Source organism: Haliotis asinina, chromosome 6 (assembly GCF_037392515.1).
Source record: "Haliotis asinina isolate JCU_RB_2024 chromosome 6, JCU_Hal_asi_v2, whole genome shotgun sequence".
In the NCBI taxonomy this organism is placed as follows: Eukaryota; Metazoa; Mollusca; class Gastropoda; order Lepetellida; family Haliotidae; genus Haliotis; species Haliotis asinina.
This window is the reverse complement of record NC_090285.1, coordinates 1053620-1068710: the sequence shown is the minus strand read 5'-3', so window position 1 is coordinate 1068710 and position 15091 is coordinate 1053620. Positions and strand designations below refer to the sequence as shown.

The following is a 15091-nucleotide window of genomic DNA, read 5'->3' as shown; positions in this document are numbered from 1 at the left end:
ACTGATTGCTATCTGTCATACTACCGATTATAGCTTTATGATAAAGGTATCTGAAATAACTGCAACTACAGATATATATCTAGAACCTAGGTGCTCAGAGACTGCCTTTTGTATGTAAGCATACATGAATATGTATTTAATGAAAGCGATAGTTTTCATTTCTATAAGATATTTCCTCTAAAACCAGTCCGTTGTACACGTATGACTAGAGTACTTTGGGTTTGTTCAGTGCATCACAGCTATATTACAGCTGTACGACAGCAACCTGTATTTTTATCGAAACTAGAAAAGACAATCCATGACGGCTCCTGTTCGCGTAACACGGTAAAGGTGAATTATCCTGCCCCACTAGTGGGATCAGTCATAGACATGTGCAAAGAAATAGGGATCTAAACGGTGCATATATTTGGTGACAGAAGCATCAGGTTTTGAGGTATCCTCCACATGTATTCCATACAAGTTTCCGAGAGCTTTAACGAGGTCTTCAATATTATACTAAACTTGATGGAACAACTTCAGAGCAAGAGTGATGTGAAATCGTTTTAAAACGGGAATGCTCGATTGTACCTTCTAAGTTCAGTTTCAACAGCTAAGGATGGGAAGCTGGAGTCATACAGTGTTGTTGGGAGTTGGCTATCAAACAGAATCTTCATGCATAGATCAAATATGTGAAATACATGTTAAGTCTAACGTGTTCAGGTAGACCACCTGAAGCCAAGTGGCTATTTGACTGTTACTGAACATCTAACGATTTTAGATGCACCAGAAGCCTACGATAAACTCTAGGACCCACTTACATTATTTGATTCTGCCAAACTGATCAGAAATATTTGATTCATTTGTTTAAAGAAAAGGAGGGGAGCACAACTAGTGGCGCTGGGGATGCCTACTTCTTGTCTGCCTGTTTATACGTAGATGCTACCGATGAAGAAGGAGAACGTTTGTTTCCTCAGTAAACTGACGTGAGCCTCTGAAGATGGGTATGTAAGCATATCCTTGCTTACCGCGTCTATTAAGTGCAATGGCTTGTCAATAGATTAACAGTGGGTGAGGGAATCCACTATTACCCTGGGTTTGGTGCATTTAATCGAGATTTACAGTTGAACACGATTTACAGAATGGAACTTGGGATGACTTATAAACATCCAAACCCGAATTAAACATGTGAGGTACATTTCTATTTTGACAGTAAGATAATTGTTTCAACAGATATCGTTTAACGAGTATAGTATAATAACCTGTATTTGAGCGTGTAGCAGCCGGGTCTTCAGTACAGCTGGAAGTTTGAAACAGTTACCGGCGATACTGTATATATGGACCAACCCTAGAACGTATGTGATTACATGGCTTGCTTACATCTGTTGCCGCCTACATTACGTCACGTATTGATCCAAACATATCTACAGCGTCTTCATGTGGAAATGTACATGTTGGATCTTATAGTGTGACTGGGTTTTGTTTGTTTGTTTGTTTGTTTTCTTTTATTCTGAGTCACTTACATGACCTTGAATGATGTGCGTCCTTGTGGCATCATCTGCAGCGAGTCACTTACATGACCTTGAATGATGTGCGTCCTTGTGGCTTCATCTGCAGCGAGTCACTTACATGACCTTGTATGATGTGCGTCCTTGTGGCTTCATCTGCAGCGAGTCACTTACATGACCTTGTATGATGTGCGTCCTTGTGGCTTCATCTGCAGCGAGTCACTTACATGACCTTGTATGATGTGCGTCCTTGTGGCTTCATCTGCAGCGAGTTCGTGTCTAGGATAGGCGGAAACAAACCTGTACCCGTTGCTTGTTTGATTGATTGTTTAACCCTGCACTAAGTAATATTCCAGCAATATGGCGGGTCTGTCCATAATCGAGTCTGAATGAGGGAATATAGTGATCAACAGCATGAACATCGGTTTACGCAATTTGGATTCACGTGTCAACTATGACAGAGAGCCTAACCACCCCGTTAGTCGTTAGTTAGTTAGATCCCGTTAGTCGCCTCTAACGACAAGTATGGGTTACTGAAGATCAATTCTCACACGGGTATTCACTGGTCTAAACTGTACTGAATTAGACAACAGCCCCACTGCGTTCATCCCCACTCTCGACCTATATAACCCTTCTGTGGTAATGCCTATCTGACACTACTATATGTTCAGAGTAAATATCTGAAAATATGAGGCATAATGTATCTGATATACATGTGTATGAAAATGTAGGGCAAACAGCTGCGAATAACCACGGATAAGAATTTGTTTGGAGATCATTTCCAGATTTAAAGAATGTATTGTCATAACTGAGTGGTGAGTTTTGCGCCGCACTCACCAACATAGCGGCATAATTAAGTGATTTTGTCGATAATTCCACTGGAGTTTAAAGAAATGCATATATCTCTATACATATTTCCGATTTAGTCGGAGACGCGAACATTATACCAGACAAAGAAGAGTCGGTGCTTGTGAAAAAATATTAACTGAGTCAAAGTAATGGATTAACATACCTTTATTTCATAAACTTCCCGCAACATTGATTTACAGTAGCATGTGCATGTTACTCCGTCTTGATATGTGTACACATACACTGGCACTGATTAGTTATTGATTAGATATTGATTTGTTATCAGCAAAGGTGTTGTCCGCCCAGACTAAAGAGTTTTAATGGGAGCAGTTCACGGGTGTTGTGACTGAGTGAGTGAGTGAGTACATTTGGTTTTGCGCCGCTTTTAGCATTATTCAAGAAATACCAGGGCGGTTGACACGAGAAGTGGGCATCACACATTGTGCCTATACTGGGAGTCGAACACGGGTCTTCTGCGTACTGAGCGAACGCTTTAAGCATAAGACTACCCGAGCTCACTTCGGGTGTTTTGAACAGGGATACATTGACATGGAGATGTCGGGAAGTGGGGGCGATGGCCGATTCCTTTTCAAACCGGAGAGGAGAATGTGAGTATAATTTATGTACATCAGGTACCGTGATTAGAGATGTGTGTTCCAGGCTTTGTCTGTCTTTAAAAACGACAAAAAAATCTGTTTGGGGCATTTTCATATTTTCTTCACGTCTTTTCTTCAGTCAAGCGCTTGTTGCCACAATTAGTCTTGGACTAAACCAGCTCTGTGCTTGTTCCCTGGATCTATAGAACGGGAACATACATCGATAAGAATGTGTGCAGCATCATACAGTTAAGGCTAACCAAACAAAAACAGTGAAATGTTTCTCAGGTATCGACGCGTCACTTTTATTTGTGCACGTAACATTTTTTATTGCTATTTAAAAACAATAATGTTTACTCAGCCGCGTCCCGGTCATCCATCTGTCCACTATAAGAATGAATGTCAGCAAGAACGAGTGTGACTGAATCTACAGCTCATTAACGCGTGCTAAACTTTCCAAGCTGTATTTCTTGGAGTGAAAAAGTGTGTTCCTCTTCACTTTGTTTCTATATAAAAAGTAAAAACTAAAACTAAAACAAACCAGTCCTACGGCCCTCGTCACTTTTGAGAAAAATGTACCCGAGAAACATTTAATTTTTTATGCAGCCTAATATGCAGTAAAATGGCGAATATGGCTGTCATCTCCAGGAGTCAACTAAATACCAAGATAACATGCTACCTGTTAGCAGATCAGGTTTTCTTTATTTGCATTCCTTGTCAGGTCACACAAGTTGAAGTGGTACGTATATTAAATGTGTTATACAGAATCAGCCTTTAAGCTAGCCAGGTGCAACAAGAGGAGAGATCACCCCGAGTTGTCAGTGGTGTCCCCTACCTCTGTACCGGTGGCTGTATTGTCATGTTTCTTCGGCCGACATTGGAAAAGGTAGTTGACGATAGGAGTGATTAGTTCTGGGTCTGTGGAAACTGGGTGCCAATAACCTAAAGAGAGATATAAAAGAGGGTTGTAAGTGATGCTGGAGGTAGTCCAGAGCTGTACTTAGGCTTGTATCCTCACGGTATGTGTCCAGAGCCGGGAAAGATAATCTAATAATTTTAATCTTTTTTTTTTCATTTTAAAAACAAGATGATCCTATTGTGATAGTGATGTTAGGTCCATTTGCTTTTCCATTTGCCGATTTGCTTTGTCAGCCTTTAAAAGTACAGATCTCTGTGAGACTCGTATGTGGATGTATGGAGACAGTGTTCTGTGTATTAGAAGAATTATTAACGGAATTCTAAAACACTACCCATTCTTGGCTTTCAGATCACTGACGTTGTACCTGTAATTAGACTCACGACCACGCCTACGATAACGTTGACAATGGCTCCAGACAAGGTGTAGTACAGAAATGACAGTCGGTAGATGCTCAGGTATGTGTCGTCCCTGAATAAAAATACACAGATCACTTTCAATTTTGTCCTCTTCCATAGATCATCATAAGTTTGTTTTATTACGTATGAAGGTCACCGGATCGTACAATTACTGAAGTAGCACAGGTTGAAGTTTGTTCTGTAGACAGCATTGTGTGACACGTATAATGCACACTTTCAGTAGGTGGAGACAGCCGCTAAATCAGATGCCTTTCGTCTACACCAGCATGCATCACATGTCCAGTGTCACCACACAGGTGATATACAACGAGTAATGGATGAAAGCACAGGTACACCTACCCTTCAGGTGACGCTTCGTGGGGCAAGGTGGTAGTTGGCATCGTGAAGTTGGTAGCGTTCCAGTTGCAGCCGTGGACTGACAAGTGTAATGTTGGGCCGGTGACGCGATTGACGTATGCTCCAACAGAGATCCACGTCGTGAAGGCGAGGCTGGCCATGTAGCCACAAACAGCCCCCTGCATCACAAACATCCGCGTCATCACTGTCATGTATCATCAAGTTTTGAATGTCAGCGAAGGGAGGTTGTATGTACATGAGGGGATATTCAGTGCATGTCTGATAGTCATTGTGGGGGAGAAGGGGGAGGCTGGGTGGGGGTAGTGATGTTTTAGTTTACATGTATTACTGCTGCCGTCTAATTCGCTGTAGGCATTTGAAGTGATTTGTGAACGTTTTAATCTCAGAAATCACGTTTTCATAACATCATATTTCTTTGTTGTCTGTTGGCCTTACACTTAGTTCTTTAACTCTTACACTTTCACTCTAATTCCAGGTAAACTGCAGTATATATTTTAAGGTAGGAATCCACACGCAACACAGTACATGCTTATACTTAATTGAAAGGCCTTGCTTTTGATTCAGGGTCACACATTTTGCACTATTGCAGTCCACTGAAACATCTGTACAGTTAATATGTTAAAGGCATGTATTCCTCATGCAGTCCTTTACCATGATTAAAATTAAGACGATGAATCTGACGATTGTCTCGAAAGTTGAACTCACCCATTTATTGGCTCGCGGGAAGAACATTCCCAGAATAAAGATTCCAAACACAGGTCCATCGAAGACACTCATCACCATGTAGGAAAGCTGAAAACACATACAGTTAGAGGAACATTGTTTAGCAATCACCTCTAATGTGGTGATCATCCATTCATCAGAATCATCTCACAGTTTCCTGTACTTAACATCTACACCAGGTGTCGCCAAGAGGAGACTGTACTTCTGGGCAACACCAGGTGACTCCAACAGGAGATATTACTTCCGGTCTACACTAGTTCCTTCACCATGAAACTGTACTTCCAGGGTAGACCAGTTGCCGCCAACAGAAGCATGTACTTGTTGTAAACAACAGGCAATGCCACACTTCAAGTCCACACAAGGTGCCATCGGCATGAACTTGTACTTCCGGTTTACGCCAGCTGACACCTATCCAAGTACTGATAATCTCCTAGAGGCCTACCCTTACCAGTAGCACCGTGTGCGGCTGAACTCAGCAGTATGACACCATAGTTACTTCACTCATCTACACTATGTGATATTGTCAATGGATCTACTACGATGATGTAATAAATACACTACCCATCCATACTATGCAACACGAACAGGAGCCGACTGATAGAAGTAAGGATGTTCTCACACTTACCTCGTCATCCAACGTCAGTAACGTCGGGACTAACCAGGGATGGTCTCATGCTTACCTGTAACATATTCCCATAGTTTCCGGCGAGGAAGGCAAGTCCGATGCACCCGAATCCACAGACTGCAGCTGAAACACACAGAAGATTGACACACAGTAGACACTGCACATCCAGTGCTCCACAACCACTTGTTGTCTAAGTGATGTGGGTGGAGACGTAGTGTTGTCGATTAGGGCCAGTTTATATCTCACCATGTTATTTCATACTGTTTCTACAAATACATTGTTTCTACTACTGACGTGCCTGCCTGCGACTGATTATACAGAAGCTGATTGCACTGTGTAAATTGCACCTGCGTGTTTGTTTTTGCTGTCGTTATGGATATTCATACTCTCGTTTACATGAGAATCTGCTGTAATCGGCACATTTTAGATTTGTGTGTTACAAGCAATCGAGACAATCACAGGATTAATGATATGAGTATCGCCATGGTAACTGGTGTGCGATACCATGCATCACTGAAGTTAGCGAGGCATACATAACATATGGCTTACGGTTATATTATGTTCCCAAACCTGAACACATCACCAGCATACATGTCCAGCAAGGTAACGTAGTGGACGTACGACCTACGCAGTACACCGACATTGCAGCTCACCTGACACTTTGGTGATGACGGTCGCTGTGATGCTGCTGATGTTGCGGGCGCAGTGAGGTCTGATGAAGTCCTGGAGGAGGACCCCCGACAGAGCGTTGATGCCAGACGACAGGGTGCTACAATGATAACACAGGTAGGGTCAGTCTACACTGATGTTTGACATCTATGGATGTTGATGTACAAACTGATGGAGTAATGTTGTCATACCTGAGACACCCACTGAAGACGCAGGAGAGGAAGATTCCAGGTAGACCCGGCAGGTGTCCCAAGATGTCCATCACGAACAGAGGAACCAACTGAAACCCATGAACCATCCAAGTGAAGAATTTAATCAACTTTCTGAACAAAGTATTCGTAATTGTCAACGCAATGGTACACCAACACACGAAACGGAATGGTGCACCAACACACGAAACGGGATTGTACCCCAAAACACGAAATGGAATGGTTCACCAACCCCTGACGCCAGTAATCGTTACACTGGTTTACATACGGCTTCATGGCATCGGTTTAGAACCCGATATAACATCGCTTCATGGATAAACGAGGCTAGCACCATGACAGCGTCAAATGGCCGCATCATAGCTTTGGTATGACATGTGGGCCTGGGTCACACATGTGTATTGATATTAGCCCTGGGTGTGTAGTGGTATTAGTACTATGTATGTACTGGTATTAGTACTAGGTGTGTGTACTGGTATTAGCACTAGGTGTGTGTACTGTTATTGGTATTAGCCATATGTTTCTGAAGTCACTTTCATTATCCAGTACACTTGTGATTTTAAATTTGAAAGAGACTGTATATTAGAAACCTCTCGTCGTGTTTATTCGAATTAATCTTCAGCAATCCATCTGCCAATGAAAGGCGACTAACAGAAGCGGGTGGCCAGGTTCGCTGACCTGGTTGACAGGTGTCTCAGTATCCATGTTGATCATTTAGCAGCAATATTGAAGACAGTGGTGACAAACAGACAAACCCCCCTCTTCTCTTCGAACCATGAGCTTAAGTTCGTATATGAGAAAATACACCATGTTAAATGTAGTTAACATGTTCCACTTGTCGAGGTAAAAGGTAAGAAACAATACGTAACTCCAAACTGAATCCATTTCTCAAATAACCCGTCAATCACTCATTCATTCATAGTAGAATACTTCTGTTTGATTGGCTGTTTTAAGGGGCATAATATATGATACCGGTGATGCAAAGATTTGATGGTTGTGTGCCCCAAGTATCCCACGTCAAGAATGCATATACAAATGTTTGTATCAACATATTTGCAGTGTGCAGTTTGATACTTGCAATACGGAAACACCGTAGAATAACGGTCTCGGTGTATTCATCAATTACACGAGTCTATGAATGTCTTCTGTATTGTGTTTAACATGGCGTATCTGTGCTACTTCTTGCCCCTTATTCAGGTGATAGGTTTATTGTAACAAATGTCAAACAGCAACCAGTGATAGCGGCTGATGCTAGCGATCATCACTGTCTAACCAAAATGAACATTCCTTATCACCAAATGATGGGGGATGTATAGAAGTGTACCATGTCCTTACCTCATCTTTTCCGTCGACCAGGTTAAACTGTAGTGGATCACATTCCTCGTAGAAGGCAAACAGTAACACGCCAATCATACAACACAGACTCACTACAACCGCTAGGCCCAGGCCGTTCAGCCACATTGCCCTGTACAACAAACAACACACTTCGCGTATAAAAGTATAACATACAACAGATACTGGGTACAACAGTACAACATACAACACAGTCTCAGTGCAACTGCTAGGCCCAGGGCGTTCATGCCGTTCAACCATATTGCCCTGCACAACGTACGACACACTTCGAGTACAACAGTACAACACACAGCAGACGCTGAGTACAATAGTACAACACACAACACAGACGCACTACAACCGCTGGGCCGAGGCCATAAAGTGGCATTGTCCTGCACAAAAGCTGAACAAATACAGTTAAAAGGCGTGTTTTAGGCAATTGGTGTCAGAGCGAGTAGGCAGTGATTGGCGGTATCGGACCAACTCCCCGTACTATGAGGCGATGATTGACCACGTCATTCGGAAACCCCATTGTGTGATGTAGGTTATATTTATCACCCAAACAATACCAATCACTAAGTGCTATGTCGTCCAAACGTCTCCCCAACTGGGCTAATGCGGTTGATATCCTACGCTTGTGCTTTCTTGAGTGATGGACAGGCGAACACCCGCTGTATCTGACATTGGTTCACGGAGTAGTAGGCCATCCAAGTGGTGCCGCCGCCCACCGCCACTGACCAGAAGGTGAGGCGGGTGCGTGGGTCGACGCTGAAACTGCAACATCACCGAGTGAGAAACAGACTGGGTGGGGTCATGGAACAATCGATTAAGAAACATGATTTCTGAAACGAGCTGAATTTGAACTTTGCAATTTTGGAATTGTTCAAGTTTTGGAAGGCGTGATTGAGGTCCCTGTAACTAAGTCGCCACTTTGCTTTATTCAGCTGTCTGGTCATACAAACACAGGCGACCTCTCTACAGTGTACAACAACAACTTTGGTCAGTTCCACCATTGCAGCGAACAATTAGCTACTGCTAGATATCACACCCGTAAGAACTTAGGATGCTCTGGAAGTGTGTGCCTCTAAATGGGCAAAAAGATAAACCTGTTTAATGTCTGTGAGACAGGGTTAAGTCAGTGCGCGATGTAGTCATTGGCGGAATGCACAACTGAAAAAGAGAAAAGTGAATACATATGCTTCTTCACGTAACATAAGACAAGCGTTGTCTTCTGGATGATGTACGCTGTCAGCCCCACCAGCAGTCACGCGATAATATCTGGACGTTTTTACATAACCTTTTCAAGAAGACATTGGTATTGGCTCGACATCGGTGTCTGAATAACACCTCTGTATGAAATCAGTGATAGCGTGCTTCGTTCTCCGCTTTGAAAATCAGGTAAATAGTCTGTGAATGTCTTTACTCATTAGTTAACTAGCCAACGAAATGTTAACGTCAATAGTGCAGTAGTATATGCTCTTGCTGGTTTTCTTCAGTGCACCCAATTAATGACAATTTCAAGCAGTATTCGCCGGGAACACCTCAAGAAGTACTACTCGTTACAGAATGCATGTTGAATGGCAACATCTACTGGCAGGTAGTAGCAGACATAATGACACCCTAGCCACAGGCGTGAATCTACTCGCGTTCCTCCAGATGTAGATAGATTACGATGAAGGAAGGAAGGAAGGAAGGATAAATCAGTGAGGTTGATCACGCATACACACGTAAAATACACGTTGTAGAGGGGTCATAATTATATGGACATGTGATATTGCAATGGACTGTTAAAGAGCCCGTGAGAGAATACTTTTTATTCGATTACTATTGGAGAGAAATGAAACATAATGAGATGGAATGTTGGGATTTGAACCAGTTAAGGAGACCGGAGATTCAATAATCATAGTTATGCATTACTTTTTGAGATGGAGTCTGTGCAAACAGCTTTTTCTCATTATCCTGATTGTCCTAAATGATAATAGTTATGTCCCTTTAGAATCAGAATCACACACAATCAGGTATTTCAGTATGAAAGGACAGGGAGACATTAAGTAGCTTGTCCAGAGCGCTTTTGTATGAGATATTGATGACAACCTGCCACCTGGTTTTAAGTAGTATGCATTGTATTCTTGAGGATAATGTCTGTGTACCAAACGTTTCCCTGTCAAATTACACTTTACGAAATTTTGCATTGTTTATTACGGCAGGTACCACATGTGAGCAGAAATACACGTGTAACACTGGTTTCATGTACAATTTAGTATATATATTCATTAATGTATCGTGTCTGTATCAATTCACCCGGTGAAGGGGTTAGAAATACACCAGAGACGTCGTGACATACAGTAATCAAGAACTTGTCGTCCACATTATTTGCCTTTTACTTCAATACCAGCTTCTAAATGCCTCTCAAGAATCTTATCTCATGGTGCGTCACAATCAGCCGTGTCATTAATATCTGACTGATTCACAAACACCCGGTGTTGTCACTATCTGATAGTGACTGACAAACACACGGTGCCCTCTCGATCTTATAGCGATTCACAAAAACACGACGTCGTCATTATCTGATAGTGATTCACAAACTCCCGGTGTCGTCAATATCTCATAGTGACTCATGAACACACGGTGTCGTCACTGTTAGATAGCGACTCATCTTCATAATATAACATGTATATACCTAGGCCTCATGGTTTAGTACAAATTTCCAATGAAACGTGTCTAGTTGCTATTGTTCACGCGTTATTTGCAGTAAACAATATCGTCATGTCTTCATGCATATCTTGCAAATCATCGTTACTCGAGAATCACCAAAGCCAGAATTATTTTCATAAAAATAATGTGATTGTGCACGTCTGATACGTTCATGAGCTGAATCTACATCCTTCTGATCATCTAGAAATCAGCAGTGTATTTACTCTTGGAAGTCTATCCTGGAGTGTTCGTTAGCAATCTCCCACGCTCTTCCGAACCCGCCCACCACGACTGATCCTTGGATCACCACAGACAGTAGGCCAACCAAGATGATGACAGCCTGGAAACTGTCCGTCCACAGTACAGCCTTCATTCCTCCCTGAAAAAAGATCATTCACATGGCTGATGAACCGACAAAGACCATGCCATTGGATCAGTAGTAAAACGTGTAGTCATGGTTCCAGGATGTTATATAGTTATCCCCATACCCTTACATCGAATGGCGACACCGGACTGGCAAAAGTCTTTCACTATACATAGTCAAAAAGATACATTCTGACAAACAGATACACTCAGAACACATATGGAGGTAGTGTGGATTAGGCCTGTCACACTGCAGCTCTCTGAGCAGAAATGCATCGTCTCAATAAACCGGAAGCTGCAATTGAGGGTTCAGAGCCCAGATTATATGGCTAGGTTTCTCAGTACCAAAGAGAGCTGATGTTCGACAACATCTAATCACCTCGGGTTACCTACCAAATAAGGTTGACGCTCACTCAAACAGGCACTGAGAAACCGACTGGCATAACTTCAACTATAATATTCGCGACATACACACATTTACGGAAACACGTATATTCATCAACACTTACGCACACGCACACGCACACGCATACGCCCACGCACACACACACGCACATGCACACGAGGCGTATCTTACCACTGACGTGTAGAGAGTGACCAGGCAGCCCACAGAGAGTATAGACACCCACATGTCTAGGCCAGAAACTGAAACAGCAGGAATTGAAATGTTTGCATGCCATAGCTGACAACCCAGAACTGAGATCTGACAATTCCCAGCTGACAATAGTATTTGCATTTCTGTCGTCTGCGTGTGTATGAATTGAAACATACAGCGCAAGGTGTCTTCATTAAAAGGACTGCATGTGTAATGAATCTGTTTAGAGGTCTTGACTTACCTGCCTGATGCACAAGAGTACCAAGGCAATCAGAGTTACTTACATGTTTTCAGTGCAAGCGATGGGGCGTAGAGGACGCTGCCTAAATAGAACAGCTGAAAATCAAATGGAACTTGTTTCCATCGTCATTTGTCAACGGCATTCTCATTTCAAGTATCTCCCCAAACTAAGTTTATGTGAAACCTTATTTATCCTTCAATCACCTACTCTATAATCTCTCTGTCTACACACACACACGCACGCACGCACGCACGCACGCACGCGCACGCACACGCACACGCACACGCACACAAAGAAAAAAGAATTAAAACAACCACAACAACATCCAGTATTAAATGGACGGCTCCTGACAGTTGCAGGTCATAATGTGGTTTCGTGTAATACCAGATAAACAAAAGGTCATCAGACACCGGTGAGCTCCCATCACAAGTCGGCAAGGTCAGTTATTCAATTAGTGTTCAAACGTCACAACTTACTGTTTGAAATAACCAGCAGAAGGACACAATCAGTCTCACAGTCGCCCCAAATCGCAATTCCATATACTGAAATGGAAAGGCTTAACTTTCACCGTCGAGAAAATCTACACCTTAATACATCAGAGATATAATGTTCTGTCTCAACTATTGACCCTTTGTGAGTGGTGTGTGTTTGATTCGGTATCAGCAATGTTGCAACTATTTGCGACAACATTTCAGTGATTAGGACAGACGGTACAATGGTATGTACAGTTTCTCGATAGTCGGTGCATGAACTGATATTTTATGAAGCCATGCCATTTGAAGTAAAATATCGTTAAAATATTTTATATAAACTTGCCATTTCCTCACTACATGTATACCACTTTGCATGGAAAAAGAAAGCATGCGTTTTTCACCTCATAAGCGCTTGTTATGCCGAGATTGTGCAGGACGGGGTTGAAGATGTGAGCTGAGCCTGCCACTGCGATCAGCATCCCCAAGGCCAACCACCAGAACATTGTGCTGTAGGTGTATGTCTCAACTGGTAATCCTAATAAGGTCAACGCTGAAATGAACGTGACAACCAAGGACAATGTTACCGGAAGTACGCCCATACTCCTTCCGGCGACGAGGAATTCTGATGGGTCTTGACTTTTCCTGCTCTTTATGGCAAATGCCAGCCCTATACCCAGGGTAAAGGCGAGAGAGGCACCACACACAATGAAGTCAGACACACCCAGAGTCTTCGCCTCCCCGGTCTGGATGCTGTACGGTGTCGCCATGGTGACTCCTGAACATACTAAACAAAATCAGTTAGCTCGCCTTATTACACCTGTTTCAGGCTCCATAGAGAAACAGTTACACACTCTATAGGTGACTATTACTGTGTACACGCTGCTTGTGACAACGACCTATGCGACATTAGTACGTTTTCCACAAGTGTCTACTCTTGAAGCCAGGGTAGTGTTATAAGCCCCCTTTTATTTTGATCCAGTTGGCGAATGATACAGATGACGTATGACTGTCGCGTGTACTCGCCTCAGGTTCATCCACCAATTCTGGTCAGTTTGGCGTAGAAGACTGTAATGTGGATTGAAGCAATTATAGCTCATTTACTCAACAAGGGTGATTTACATAACCACGATGATTATCGAACGGGTTCTCCTGAGCTCACTCGATAAATGAAAGACAAACAAAATCGTCATCTGCTATGGATAAAGTTGCTCCATACCAAACCGGATTTCGGCAGGGCTATTAAGTCGTTGACCATGTATTCACACTTACTGCTATAATCGAAAACAATCTGTGTAGAAGGGAAAATATGTACATTGCTTCTATTGATTTTAGAAAAACTCTCGACTTTGTAAATGCAGATAAACTTTCATTTGGAAATTACTCTTATCATACGACCGGAGTGTAGCCGGTAGAATATGACAAACTCTCATGAAATACTTATGGTGTGATCGTGTGTCAGAGTACAGTCTGGGGAGACTGTAATAGTCCATGGTCCACGTCTATGATATATGTTGACTACAATGTTATTTCCATTATCTCCACATGAAATTTCTGTAGAAGTCAAAACTCATGCAAAAAGTGGAGTGAAATTGTTTTATTTTTATTATTGTTTGAGATATTACTGTTGATCTTCAGTGACAGCTAGACACTAGACACTTTGGAATCGTCTGCAGGTAAGACTGGATTAACTGTAAATTTAGACACATATAATGCTTTATTTCTTAGGAGAGGCGCAGAGCGAAATATTGGATGTATATTGGGGGTAAAATTTAAACAGTAAAGAGTTACACATTGTTATTTGTATTTTTATATATCTATAAATACTGTATATTTTGTATTGTAATGTACTGGAAGCCTGCGGTCTTATTAAGGACTGAAATAGAGATGATCAGATTATATATTTATAAGGTTTGTGTTCACTTCTAGTTGTAGGCTCAGACAAGCAGTCTTGGGAATTTCTATCCTCGATAATCTCAAAGGTACACGTTCCAATACGTCTCCACTAGTACTACATATACGACTAGGCCCGATAATTCTATTACCGCCCTTTACTGTTTTTTAAACAAACAGGTGTATATGCTGATTCAATATTATTTTCACGGGTCAGTGGTTGGGGGTTAAATTTCAGCATTGAAAGGCAATCACTTATCAACATTGGGTGCGAAAACACCAAATGATGTAATATATGGAGAATGTGGTTACTAGTTTATTTCAATGTTCAAAAGATGAAATATTAGTTACGTTGAGTTTAACGAGCATGCATGAAGTACGCATCTGTAAAAACGCGTTATTAATCGGTGATCAGTGGGATGTTATGCACATTTCTTAATAACGCCTTGTCAACATGTTCTTGCTTACACTTAAAGAGTAAAGCAGAAATTAAGGTCATATTGATATATCTTTAAGACATCTTTCAGTATGTAAAGCAGATTTAGAAGATGAATGTCCGGCTTATTAGTGAGTGAGTATAGGTTTACGCCACACACAGCAATATTTTCCAGCCATATGGCGGCGGTCTGTATATATTCGAGTCCGGACCACACAATCCA

General features: G+C 42.1%; 2 protein-coding genes across 2 annotated transcripts in view; both read right to left on the bottom strand.

The window, feature by feature from the left end:
* The window catches only part of LOC137287425 (sodium-dependent multivitamin transporter-like), a 47669-nt gene extending 46356 nt beyond the window's left edge, over positions 1–1313 (bottom strand). Inside the window, exon 1 of the mRNA XM_067819695.1 lies at positions 1239–1313. The gene's annotated coding sequence lies outside the window, so the exon portion shown is untranslated. The remainder of the gene's footprint in view (positions 1–1238) is intronic.
* A 1167-nt stretch (positions 1314–2480) lies between these two features.
* LOC137287098 (sodium/iodide cotransporter-like) lies at positions 2481–13309 on the bottom strand. Its single transcript, XM_067819233.1, has 15 exons — positions 12944–13309; positions 12546–12611; positions 12113–12164; positions 11811–11878; positions 11095–11249; positions 8810–8950; positions 8180–8309; positions 6830–6918; positions 6623–6738; positions 6025–6092; positions 5327–5413; positions 4604–4779; positions 4213–4316; positions 3765–3871; positions 2481–3129 (listed from the first exon to the last, which is right to left on the bottom strand). Exons 1-15 carry the CDS (start codon positions 13307–13309, stop codon positions 3100–3102), a joined length of 1755 nt encoding a protein of 584 aa, XP_067675334.1. The 3' UTR covers positions 2481–3099.
* Positions 13310–15091: the final 1782 nt, after the last annotated feature.